The 14,940-nt window shown below is 30.1% G+C and overlaps 1 protein-coding gene across 1 annotated transcript in view; it reads right to left on the reverse strand.

The window, feature by feature from the left end:
- Window positions 1-205: 205 nt before the first annotated feature.
- The window catches only part of LOC125047515 (bumetanide-sensitive sodium-(potassium)-chloride cotransporter-like), a 92,386-nt gene continuing 77,651 nt past the window's right edge, over window positions 206-14,940 (reverse strand). Inside the window, exons 10-22 of the mRNA XM_047645765.1 lie at window positions 14,632-14,762; window positions 14,196-14,427; window positions 13,912-14,033; window positions 13,433-13,568; window positions 13,074-13,285; window positions 12,775-12,909; window positions 12,346-12,452; window positions 11,878-12,053; window positions 6,051-6,256; window positions 5,565-5,716; window positions 5,288-5,448; window positions 4,086-4,197; window positions 206-2,704 (exon numbers count right to left, since the gene is read on the reverse strand). Of these exons, the coding sequence (XP_047501721.1) occupies window positions 2,569-2,704; window positions 4,086-4,197; window positions 5,288-5,448; window positions 5,565-5,716; window positions 6,051-6,256; window positions 11,878-12,053; window positions 12,346-12,452; window positions 12,775-12,909; window positions 13,074-13,285; window positions 13,433-13,568; window positions 13,912-14,033; window positions 14,196-14,427; window positions 14,632-14,762 (2,018 nt within the window). The 3' untranslated portion in view covers window positions 206-2,568. The remainder of the gene's footprint in view (window positions 2,705-4,085; window positions 4,198-5,287; window positions 5,449-5,564; window positions 5,717-6,050; window positions 6,257-11,877; window positions 12,054-12,345; window positions 12,453-12,774; window positions 12,910-13,073; window positions 13,286-13,432; window positions 13,569-13,911; window positions 14,034-14,195; window positions 14,428-14,631; window positions 14,763-14,940) is intronic.

A 14,940-nucleotide genomic window follows, 5' to 3' on the forward strand; every position in this document is an offset into this window, starting at 1 on the left:
GCACGTTTATTTTGCTTTGTAACCATTAAGCATTCTACCTAGAAGCTTCAAACATGAAAGTGTGTGGCAGACTGGCATTAATCCATCCCACATTGTGTGGCAGTTCAAAGACAACAGAGGAATGAAAGTACTATATATAGAATAAGTTTTAAAAAGGAAATACTTCATAATGCCCAGGCAAGAAAGGATAAAGTAAACAATCCTCTACCAGAGTAAAATTTTATTTTTTCAAAAATAAAATTTATGTAACATGTTAGTTTAATACCAACAACTTATACCCATCAAATGCAAATATTACAAAAATCTTGTTCAGTGTTTAAGAAATATTTTACATATACATTACCAGAGTGCTATTAACAAAATTCCTCTTCTGAAACTTGCCATTTTATAATCAGACATTCTGTAAATACATTTGAGCTTTGCAGTTCTTGTGCATCATTGTAACATTAGTGCAATGACTAATGTGAACAGTATAGTTTTATTTCAATTCTAATTATAAACATACTTCTCAGAGGTCTAAATCCTTGTGAAATATGAGACAAAAATTTCATCTTTACCTTTAATAAGATTTTACTTCAAGGTAAAAAAAAAATGCTCTGCCACACAAACCTCAGCAAGTTTCCAAGCACTGCATATGATTGTATAATCCACTCAATAAATACAACTAATTGTTGTGCATTTTCCATATGTACATTTACCCCAGAAATGGGGCATTTAACATAGCATAGCTTACTTACAATTTAATTTTTCAATATTGTCAGATTTATCACAAAATATTCTCATCTTGTAGTGCCATAGTTATTCTATTTACAAACATCCCATGAGTGGATTGCCTTTGGGATTTCCCAAATCATTCATTTGGATCACGGGCAAGTAGAATGAATCTGACAAATAATGATACAAGGAAAAAAAAAAAAAAGAAAAAAAAAAAGTTTTACAAAAATCACAGTCAAAAGGCACCGGGACAATATGCAAAATTAATTATCATTAAGATAAAAAATCCAGTTATATGAATCTCTACCTCTTCATTCACACTATGTCCTATTTGAATATTAACTCAACTGTTTTTGTTTTCTAATATTTAACAACTAAAAAAGATTAACAAAAACGTTACCCATCTTTCCTAATAATTTTCTACATAAAACATTTGATGAGCTAGATATTGAATGGAAATAAAGGGACTTCTTACACTTACAGTAGTTAATGATCTGATTATATTTTATATTGGTAGGTAACCACTCTGGAATGTATAAAATACGAGTGTCTGACTAAACTCTTCATTATGAGGAATGTCGAAAAAAAAAACAAAGGAAAAAAAAAAAAAAAAGAGATAGTCAAATATGAGATGCAAATTTTTCCTATTCAGCATCTTATATTGTTTTCCTACTCAGCAACTGATCTACCACAACTAGAAAAAAAAAAAAAAAAAAAAAAAAAAACTAATAAAAAGATGGTTTTAAAAGTTTATTATATGATCTAAAAATCCCATTATTCCCTTATTAAACCTAAATTTAATTATATATATATGTCAGGAACTACAAGCACTATACATTCACTTTTGAGTATATAAATGGGGAAAATCACTTTAACCATAACTGTAACACACTAACATACTGAACATGGAATGATACAAAACTTTATACTAAAACTAAAAACTCCAAGATATAAAAACCCAAATGTTTTGAAATACCGAGACAAGCTAAATGAAGATTCTGTAGTCATAGATATTAATGTAGGTGTAAATGCATTACTGATTCTGCCATAAGTCACACGCAAATATAACTAAGCATAAATAATCAGTGAAGAAATTACTGCAAAGGAAGATGTACATGTAACGATGAAATAATAAATTCCACTGCAAAAATCTTCTATGGAAAAGATATCACTTTATTTACTGACAGTTTACACCATATTAATAGGACTATAAATGAATTACACAATATGAAATAAAAGGCAATGTAAAAAGTATAAAAAAAAAAAATAAAAAATAAAAAAAGACATTAAATTATTATAATATATCAAGTACAAATTTTACACACAAAATCTCTACAACTGTTGGTAAATACTGTAAGGATAATGGCAAAATAAATAAAATGTTATGTAAAACAGCAATTGGCACAAATACATGCCAACCTATAGATATGTAGGATAAAATATATTATACCTACTTTGTGTATGATGAGGTAAATTACAGAACAAATTTATTTTGAACAACCTATTGACATTTAATTATTGCTTGATATAAGGAAAATAATCAGATTTTGATTGATAAAACTCTGCTCTAAAATACTCTAAACTTTTTTCTAGTTCCAAACAGTGGAATGATAGTCTTAGAATATAATCCATAGACAAGATGCACATATATTCTACATCTGGCATGAATCAATAATGGTTTCTCCTTAAAAAAAAAAACAAAAAAAAACTTTAAACATCACCTATACATTGTGCACGCTATTCTCCTCTTTCTTTGTTTCATAACAAAAAGAAAACACAATAGCTTAAAAGATCTAAAATACTTGTCTATTCCACACTGCATGTACAAAACACAGAATCCTTTTTGTCTTTTTCTTAAGAATAGAAGGTAAGCACTGAGGTCTGGTTGCCACGTATAAGGAGGAACGGTGGCATGTCGCGAGTCAGTGTTTCCAACCAAGCCATGTACAATGGTGCGGAGACAGAGTTCTTGCGGGGCATGGGTAAGGTCCTGTAAGGGAGTGGAAAGAGAAATTGAAATATTAAACATAACTTCATATAAACAGCTATAAATTCATACACTAAATGATGTTCTGCCACATCATGGCAAAACTGTCACACATTGGGTGATGTCATGAGCAGCTAAGCCTGCCACATAGTTTTAGCTTATTTGCTTCTGACTGTGGTCACTGAGAAGAAACAGACCCTCAAAAATATGGGTAATGCTTCTATCTTGCTTAATTTCCCCCAAAAATTTAATGTTAGAAGCAAGAGTGTAGAAGAGACATCTAATATTTCACAAGCAGCTGATGTGTGTGAACAGAATGGGTTAATCTAAAGCTGCCAGGGATGGCATGTACGTACATGCCTTGCCCACTATGAATTTAATTTAGTAATGTCATTAACACTATAATACTCATATCTATGTATATTTATGTATATGCATATACATATATATAATATATATATAATATATAATATATAATACATATAACATATAATACATATATATATATATATATATATATATATATATATATATATATATAATAAATAAAATATAATATATAATACATATATATAATATATATAATATATATATAAATATAATATATAATATATAAATATAATATATAATATATACATATAATATATAATATACACATATAATATATAATATACATATAATATATAATAAATATATATAAACTATAATATATAATAAATGTATATATATAAACTATAACATATAATAAATATATATATATATAAACTATAACATATAATAAATATATATATATAAACTATAACATATAATAAATATATATATATAAACTATAACATATAATAAATATAAATATAAACTATAATATATATTAAATATATATAATATAAATATAATAAATATATACAATATATAATATATATAAATATATACAATATATAATATATATAAATATATACAATATATAATATATATAAATATATATAATATATAATAGATATAAATATATATAATATATAATAAATATAAATATATATAATATATAATATATAATATATAATATATAATAAATATAAATATATATAATATATAATATATAATAATAAAATATAATATATAATATATAATAAATATATAATATATAATATATAATAAATATATAATATATAATAAATATATATAATATAACACGCGTGCGCGCGCACACAAACACACACACACACACACACACACACACACACACACACACACACACACACACACACACACACACACACACACACACACACACACACACACACACACACACATATATATTAAATATATATGAATCCTTAAATACAACTGTCAAAATAGCAAAAACAAAACAAACAGAAGTTTTACATACATCACTACAAGAGAAGCATCTCTAGAGTTCTCGAGGAGAAGTTCACGCAAGCGCACATGACGATTAGTCTTCTCTCGCTGACCAAGAAGTTCTGCTTCACTGATAACTACACCTGAAAATTGATAAGACATTAAAGCATAGCCTTTTTTTAAACACTGTTCTTATATTCTTTAACAGTTAGCAACTATTTACCCACCACTGAAATCTGCAGTGGGTTGCTATCCCATTCTAGTTTTAGATGACTTTCATTACTTCTAGTGCCACCAGGCAAATGTAAGGTTCACTGTTGTGTTGTTTTGTGAAATGTCTCAACACACAGAAGTGCTTAGACACCAAGTTGTCAATTAGTCAGCCTCATGACCTCATCTGATTTCCCCTTTTCTTGAGTTTTTGAGAAAAACATTTTATCTACTATTGCTATTAATAACAATGCTGTTATTATTATTATAGAAATTATAAAAAAATGTAGTTATTGGCATTACTACCAGCAATATCAGATCAAAGAAAATATTTCCAAAAATCATGGAAAAGGGTAAACAGGTAAGATAAGTAGTACTAGTAATTGGCTCATTGGTGACTAAGTAGTACTAGTAATTGGCTCATTGGTGACTAAGTACTTGTGGAGATATCTATGTATAAAAGCAGTTAATACACTAAACTCACAGTGGGCATGGCAAGTATGCATATGTCATCCCTAGCAGCATAGGGTGAAGAAACCTGACTTATTCAACCCACTGCTCGGATGGCATTGCACACAAGCCATATCCACTGTGAATTTAGCCTATTAGATGCGTTTACTATTAGGTGGCTCCACAAGTGGTCAGTAACCAGAATCAATAATTAGTCCTACTTGTCTCCTGCTAACCCTTTTCTTTTATTTCTTACTGTGATTAGGATTTTATCAAAATGCATTTAATCATATTGTTGATGATAATATAAATATCAATATTTTGTTCTGAAAATTTAAGGAATGGGGAAATTAAATGAGGTAACATAGGACCTACTAATTGAATCTGGTGGCTGAACATTTGCATACCCATGGGTATGCAACATTTTTTAAGTACAGTGGACAGTACATGTACCCATGACCAATGGATTAAGACTAAATATAAAACTGTACTTTCAACAGTAATTTCTGTATGATCAACACAATATTCACTTTTTTCCATGCTTTACAATCTAAATTCACAATCTTTTAATACCTTCATTTTCCTTGTCAATTTCAACATTGCTCTTGGCTTTGAAGTCTTCAATCAACTGGTCAAACTCCATTTTAGAAGATTCAGCAGCCTTCTTGGCAACATCAGGAATGACAATCACATCACTGTAGTCAATACGGAACTTGGCCAGCAGGTTTGCCATGCTGTAAAAACGGTTTCAAATTAGTATTTGGGTGGGATCTCCTTCTCAACAGTGTATGATCTATATTCTCATATGTGTATACCTATAATCAAATTAATACAAAGGAATGTGAATTACCTTCTCTGTTCCATGTCAAGTTCATCTTTCCGGTTGGCCAAAGCAAAGACACGCAGGCTGCAGTTAGACCACTGTGATCTTGTTGTAAGAATGTAAGGCAGCAGGAGAGTCAAACCACCATCATCATAGAGCCACCATACATCAATTGTACCCTGAGAAGTGAAAAGTCACATGTGAGGACATTTTTTAATTATTTGGTATTCATCAAATTCATATACTGGAAAACAAGAAACAATGAAAATGTCAAGGAATTAAATTGTAGGGTAAAATTAATAATAGTGAATATAAGAATATAATTCTATGATGAAAAGCTAAATGAATAATAATAATTTAGAAAAACCATCAACCATCACTTTTGAATCCTCATCAAGGATTAAAGTAAATAAAAAATCATCCTTGATATGTATCAAAAGCAGCTATCACAAACAATATAAATATATATACACACAGACAGTAGGTCTCAATGAAACAACCAATATTCCTTACCTTCTTTTGCTTTCGTCTGAATGTAGTGATGTTATTGAGAACATCCTTGCCGAGTTCAACACCTCCTGGACCTCTGTACAGATTGGCCAGAGAAGCACGCCTCTTCAGAGCTTCCACTCCGCTTGGCTCTGAGGTTACTGCTGCAGTGCCGGCACGCTCAGCTTGTGGAGAGCCAGGTGGTGTCGAGGCCTCGCTGCCAGTGCCATCTATAAAGATTCATTAGGGTTTTTCATTACACTCACATAAAGAAATGAACATAAAAAAATTAATGAGTAAAGATGGGCATCACATATATAAAGTAATATTCAAAAAATCCTCTAGTCTGTATCTTTTATTGTAAAAATTAAGATTTGGTATTACTGACAGATCCACTGTACTATAATGGCAGTAGTGCTTATAGATTCCTTGTATATAGTGTTTATTGCAAGTGGTACTTTCTCTGATACATCCAATTATTTTGGATCTGACTTTTCAACTTCAATTTTAACATAAAGGACTTTCTCATGCAAAGTAAGAATCGAAATAAAACAATTTTCAAACTGGTCTACAGCAACATATTAAAAAATAATAACAAAATTAAATTAAATTAAAATTTTCACAAAGGACTAACCCTAAATAACTGTATGCTAGCACTACTGGTAAATATAACTTTAGTTACTTAAAAAGGATAAAAAATTTGATGAACAATCACTAACAATCACTAAAATACAAAATCATATATATGCAATTATGAACATTTCAGCTTCCACTAAAATCACAGTATCATATTAAGCAATTACAATTTAAAATGATACATAAATTACCAACTGCAGAAGAGAATACAATCAACATTCTGGTCAAGTGATATCAACTCTATAATATGGTGTAAATACAAAAGCAAAATAATTAAAACAAAAAATAATATATATAATACTGAGCAAACAAACATGAAAATCGGCAAATCAGACACATATATTCTTATTTTGAACTGCATTTAAATAAGTCCCATCTCTAAAGTATGTAGCAAATTGCCAAATCCTTACTCAAATTTACATCAACAATAATATATTGTATGACAGCCTGTGTTTGTATCTAGGTAAAAACTGCTACAACTGCTTAAAAAAATGTTTAAATTACAATACATTACAGACTTTTTGCTACACAGAAAAGGACTGATGCCAAATTAACTTTAAAAAAAAAAGAAAAAAAAAAAAGGAATTCATTCATTCAAGAGGTGAACTTTTACAGGATACCAAAAGAGAAAAAACATATTCAAGTGGAAGAGCGCAAAAAAAAGAAAAAAGAAAAAAAAAAAAAAAAAAAAAAAAAAAAAGAGAGAGAGAGAGAAAAATGCAAAATAAAAACTTACAATCACATTTATGGTCATAAGACACAGCAAGCAGAGAGAGAGAAAAAAAATACATTCTGGCTCAATACTGGTGCAAATATTCACAAAATAAAAAACAACATCAGGCAGCAAATTTTGGGAATCATTGCGCAAAAAAGAACACCTACTTTCATTTCCTGCGACAGGACACACTTTTAACACTTTCCAAAAATCCTGCTCATTCTCTCGTATTTTCTTCCTTTTAAACACTGGGTTGCCAGGGATGGAGGGACAAAAGTATATACTATTACAACAATTTTTAGAAGGCTGTCATTATCATCTCATTTTGAAACTACATATAAAAATGTCCATATTCCATTTTTTTCTCCTTTCTTTTAAATTGTATAAAAGTTGTCACTGAAATTAAACTTGGTATTCTTATAAAATTAAAATACAAGTCCTTTCCAGCAAAGTACATCAATAGATATCAAACAGTACACAGATAAGCTATAATTTTTCAAGTATTCTATATGTGCTAACTGATTTCATTTGTATATGTATGTATGTGTATGTGTATATGTATATGTATATGTATATGTATATGTATATATATATATATATATATATATATATATATGTATAATATAATATATATATAATTATATATATATATATATATAAAATATATAAGATATAATATTTATATATAATATATAATATATATACTATACATATAATATATATAATATACATATATATATATATATATATATATATATATATATATATAAAATATATAAGATATAATATTTATATATAATATATAATAAATATAATATACATATATATATAATATAATATATATAATATATATATATTTATAATATAATATAATATATATATACACATATATATATATATATATATATTGTAATTATATATATATATATATATATATATATATATATATATATAATCATATATATATATATCATATATATATTTTATATATATACACATATATATACCTTATATTTATATATATAAAAATACACTAGTTATATCAATCTGGTTAATAATGTAAACACCAACATTAGTCACATAAAACATTGTTATCTACCACTATGATACTACTTTCTAGCAAATTTTCTGTGATGACAGTCATAAATCTTGGGCACAACAAGAGTGGGAGCGGAACTAAAATACACACTGTAAATAGATATTTCAACAATGCTTCATTTCACTCATGCACTTACGCACTTACACACACACACACACACACACACACACACACACACACACACACACACACACACACACACACACACACAATCTTAAAACATACACCAACCCTTTTGCACATCCTTCCATGTAGGAGGAGGAGCAGTCACAGGTATATGCACATTCTGTCTGAAAACCACATCAATACACCCTTACATTTACCCACTGATACTTTTAACCCAATGCCACTGGGGAAAATGAATAGAAAATGGGGGAAATGCTGGGCTTATTTTTTATATTTTTTGTGAAATGTCTCTGCACATAGATGGCTCTGCCAGTGTTTAGCCACAAAGGAGTTAATTAGTAGACCTTGTAACCTTACCTAATTTGAATTGGCGGGAAAAATGTATTTTTTATTAGTGCTATGAATATTGATGGTGTTATTTTTATTATAAATATTATAATTACTAGAATGTTATAAACATTAATAACAGCAAAATATGATGAGATAAATTATTTTGGAAATAAAAAAAAAGGGTAAACGGGCAAGACAGGCAGTACTTGTTCGTAATTGGCTTATTGGTGACTTAGTACAAGTGTAGCCATCTACATGTAAAAACAATCAAACAAGTAAACTCACAGTGCGCATGGCACGTACGTACACGTCATGCCTGTCAGCATTGGGATAAACAGACATACAGGTGCATCCTGTACCACATTCATGCATTCATATATCTATACATGCATGCATGTGTGGCCCAAATCCCCATCTGTACTATTGTCCCCACAACTACAAACACACCAACTCATACATACGTATATACATGTACATAATAAAAAACACAAACACACACGCACACACGCACACACGCGCACACACACACACACACACACACACAAACTTTTCTGCAGGAAAGAGACAAATATGACTTTTGTCACAACTTTGTTCTCAAGGTAACAATACCAATGTACAGTAACCCATTACCACTGGGCTCCTTCCACTACATGATATACAGGTGACCCTCCACCTTGTGCAATACACAAATGTGCAAAAAAATAAAAACAAAAACAAGTTGCATCATTAAGTCTGCATAAAAGAATAATAAAACTCCCTTAGGATGTGCAAAAAACATTGAAATATATATAAATATATACAGTGTGTATGTATGAATGTATATATATATATATAAAAATATATATATATATATATATATATATATATATATATATATATATATATTTATATATATATATGTAAATATATAAATGTGTATATATATAAATGTATATATATATATTTATATATATATATATATATATATATATATATATATATATATATATATATATATGTAAATATATAAATGTGTATATATAAATGTATATATATATATATATATATATATATATATATATATATATATATATATATATATAAAGGTTTAAAGTGAAAGACTATCACTATCGGTAAAAGGGGATTAACAACACAAATATTTATTTATGTAGTAACCTTATAAGTAGCAGGAGTGCCTAATTAAAGATTTCTAACAATCTATCACATCACATATTATACTGCAGAGATTATTTAACAACACCAACAGATTACAATGGGGAAGGTTATTTAAAGGTGGTAAACTATCCAAAGTATAAACAAGAAGGAAATTTGAAAATGAAGAATGAAAGCAAATAAAAGATGAATGAAAAGGAGGAAGGCAATGATAAAAATAAAAATATGAGGGAGGCAAAGGACAAGAACTCAAGAGGAATGGTATTCCTGAATGCTGAAGTGCAACTACAAGAGGAAACAAAACAAGAATACAATAAAAAAAAAAGTTAAGATGGAGATTAAATAAATGTCTATTACATCAACTTAAAAAATAAACCAAATAAATGAATAATAAATAAATAAATAAATAAATAAAATGCACACCTTTTGCTGTTGAAACCGAAAAAAGAAAAAAAATTATATATATATATATATATATATATATATATATATATATATATATATATATATATATATATATATATATATATAATATATATGTATATATATAAACCAATGTATTCTGGCTTTAGGAAAGCAGAGTAAGTTAACTGCTTTTAAACAAAACAGTAAAACTAAGTTTATATCACACTCCAAATTTTGTTTATTTACTTGGGAGAGAGGGGGGAACTGTTAAGCTATAGGAGTTGTAATACCATCACCTTTGTAGAACAACTCACTCGACACAACATGAAACAAAAGCAAAACTGCATCATGCACATATGTGGACCGTTGACTCACCACGGTAATAAGTACTCCGAGCGTTAGAGTTTATGGAACCAAGCAATTTTGCCACTTCTACGTACGCGGCATTGCAGAGGGTTGGAGTAGCAAAAGAGGAATTGAAAACAGCATGTACTGAACAATCATAAACTTCTAAGTTTGACAAGTGCTTTTCAAACTTCGAAGTTTATGAATGTTTCAACTTGAGGAAATAATAGTGAAGGTCTATGCCATTTAAATGAGTAATTTTCATCTTCATAATCAAACTATTTTGTTTTCTTTTCAATTATCATTACACATTCCCAATTCTACAGAATTTTGATATATCTCATTACAATACTCAAATTTACATCAAAACATTCAAAACTTCCAACATATTTACCAAGTAGAGGGATTCACATTGCAAATAATTTCCAAAAGTGATATAAAAAAAAAAAAAAGTGAGGTGTCAAATTGAAAAAAGAAATGCAGAACACACTGTGACAAATAATCTGAAGTTACAAAAAAGGGTGTTGTGCTTGTTTCTTCAAAATCCACTACATCAACTCATAACAGGTGTGGCTCATAAAGTCAAAGAGTAAAATGATGTTCTCAGAAGATAATTCCTAAAAATTGGATTTGTAACATTCTTATTTTCTTTAAATAATTTCCTATGACTCATGACATTACACACTAATAACAGGAACAAAAACTGCTAGCGATCTATCATATATCATAACTTTAATTCATCCTAGGAAATGTAGCCAAGCCATTAAGGAAACACTAAGATTGCAGCAACCATGTTTGGCCTATTTTGGTTTTCTCTTTTTTTTCTATTATAAGCTTTACTCATAGGAAATCTAACTATTGACAGGTTTTGGAAGCTGCTTGGGAAGTATTCAGAACATAATTCTAAAACAAGGTATATAAAAAGTAGCCACCACAACATTCACTGCTGCCAGGCCTACTAAAATTACTACGTAAAACCTTTTTCTTCATGATTCATCATAAAGATATGACCTGTAAATATCAGCTATAGAGAGCAACCTTACCTTGAGACAATTGACCAGCAGACTGATTACGTTTGATCTCCTCTGCAACTGCTGCTCCAGTAGTTTCATTGCCATTCATAACAACAGGCGAATCTTCATCCTCGACAACTTGAGAATAATCCAGTCCTTGTGGTACTCTAAGGATAGCCACTCCATAGTACATATCCAGTGCTTCACTGTAATTAGGAAAGTGTTTTACATGTTTGGTATTCTGACACCGATGCACCACAAGGTTTGCAAAAGTAACATCTATAATAAAGAACTGGAGATCATAGAACTTCAACAGTTGTTTTTAAAACTAAATCAAGAATATATGGAAATTTATCAAACATATGTGAATTTTCCAAGAAAATATAGCATTAATATGGAACAAAAATCCAGCTTTATGCTTTAACTTCTAACTGGGGAAAAAAAAAAAATAAAAAATAAAAAAAAAATAATGTTCATTTTACATATTAAATGACTTACTGTAAGGTATTGAAGTAAGATCTGAGCTCTAGACGGTCACACTTAGCCCAATTTGATTTGTATCCAAGAAGAACAATATTTGGACGAAGTTTTCCCAAACCAACAAGCTGTGGATAATTCATAAAAGAAATTACTTATCATTAGTTTAATTGGAAGAAGTGAATTCTTGCAAATAGGAGAAAGAACAAATTTTCTGAGGAAAACTTAACAAGATTAATTAATTAATATGACATAAAAGAAATTTCTATATCATCAGCTTAGTCTTAACCATTCAATTGTTTAACACAAAGTCCATTACATTCAAGTACATAATCATCCCCTGTATTCAAATTCATCTACATACTGCTGGAAGGTATTTCAAACTTTCTATTTGATGAATCTATTTACAGGTCAATTTACTGTATCTAAAACCATTTCCAAGTAGTGTACCTGGAACAAGTTCCTGGAGCCTTCCTCAAGGTTGTTAGCTTCAACAATGGAGTAGAAGGCACGAATCTTATGACGGGTCAGCCAGTTGTAACCTCGCCTGGATAGAGAATTACGCACTCTTTGTGTCTGTGGGCCCTGAAGCACAAAAAAAAAAGACAAACTGTGAAATGGGAAGGAAAGTGCACCTACAAATATGACACACAAAAATATCAATATCTTTAATCAATTTTATAATGCAATCAATCTATTCAATTAGAAATATAAAGAAATACAAGGGGGGGGGGGGGGGGATACCATACCTGAATAACATGTCCACAAGAAAGGAGAGAAATATTCTTTGTAATAGTATGGGCAAAGTCCAAGAGTGGAGGCCTTGTGCCAGGAGCTCCAGAGAGAACAAGGAGCTGAGGACGGTAGTTCTTGACATGCTCTTCGACAGTGATCAAATCAAGAGTGGATTTCAGAGCTGATACATATGTCTGTGCTTGAGTAGATGAGCCCCAGTTGACATCTGCGAATGAAAGAAAATAAGAAAATGTAAACATTTGTATACTTATATATAACCAATTATTCACACACAATTATAAATACACAAATGAAAAATTAATCTATAGTATTAATCGCAAAAAAATATGATACAATTATGCATCTAACTCACCAGGTTTACGGTAGGCCACGAAGAGGTACAGGGCGATGACGACAATGAAGGTGATGAAAGCAGTAACCACATCAATCAAGAACATGACCATCAAGCAAAGGATTCCACCGACAAGACTCACCCAAGAGTTATAATACTGTGGAAAACAAAAGAAACTGAAGAATCTCTTATGTTATATATTCAAGTAAAACAACAAAAAATACATAGCTCTCATCTTCAGGTCTCCCTTATTTTTTTTTTTTTTTTTTTTTTTTCCAGTATGCATGCATTTACATAGGCAAGCCCCCATGTGTGTGTGTGTGTGTGTGTGTGTGTGTGTGTGTGTGTGTGTGTGTGTGTGTGTGTGTGTGTGTGTGTGTGTGTGTGTGTGTGTGTGTGTGTTTGTGTGTGTGTTTGTGTGTGTGTTTGTGTGTTTGTGTGTTTGTGTGTTTGTGTGTGTGTGCGCGCGTGTGTGTAAAAATGTGTATGCTTGTACTCACCTTAAATGAAGGACGCCAGCCAGGAGACTTAATAAGTGTTGCATGGAAGCAAGAAAAGTTGATGAGACTATAAGCTGCCAAGAAGAAGTTACTCAGAAGTGTTGAGACAAGATTCAAGTCACCTGTTGGTATTAGAAAAAAAACAAAAACAAACTCAGATAAATGAAATAAAATATAATCTAATTAGTTAAACACATTTAATAAGCTTCTTTACTGTTTCATTCATTTTGCATATCTGGCTTTACTGATTACACTTAATGGAAAGATTAAAGCCTACTACACACCGATCATGATACAGATGAAGGAAATCACGAACACCAAGATGTATCCTCGGACTGGGTCATTATTGGCTCCGTAACCCCTGGAGAAGCTGTAGATGCCAGGGTAAAGCTTATCCTTAGCCAAAGCCTGCAGAACACGTGGTGCGCCTACCAACGAGGCGATGGCGGAAGAGAGGGTGGCGGCAAAACAACCAGCATAGATAAGGGGACCCCAGGCAGACACCAACTCCATGACCTAAGAAAAATGTGTGTTAGGCTTTTTGAGGTGATGTTCAAATGATTCAGACACACACACACCCCTGAAAATATACTGCATAAAAAAGGAATATATTTTTTAATGAGGTTGCAATGTAAATCTAACTTTAGAGTGTAAATAACAATCAAAATTACCATTATTTCACATTTACATTAAAAAATATCTGATTATAGTACTCTATACCTGGAAGCTGTTTTCTAAGCCAAATTCACAAACATCACCCGTTCCCGATTTAGAGCAGGATTCATTTGTGAACACTGGGTTGTCTAAGAGGTCCGTGGTGTTATAGTTATTTTGAAATATGGTGAGATTTCCTACAAAGAAAACATAAGTAATCATCAATACTTATGCTGCTTGTCAAGTAACAAAAATATACTTTGGAGAAGAGATGATTATCTACATTCACAACATTTTCAGAAAATTCTGGCGATTACATAATGTTTTTGTGTTTTTTTTTTTCCAGAAAAATAGAAAAGTAAATCTTATAATGAA

Source organism: Penaeus chinensis, chromosome 41 (genome assembly GCF_019202785.1).
Source record: "Penaeus chinensis breed Huanghai No. 1 chromosome 41, ASM1920278v2, whole genome shotgun sequence".
Classification (NCBI taxonomy): domain Eukaryota; kingdom Metazoa; phylum Arthropoda; class Malacostraca; order Decapoda; family Penaeidae; genus Penaeus; species Penaeus chinensis.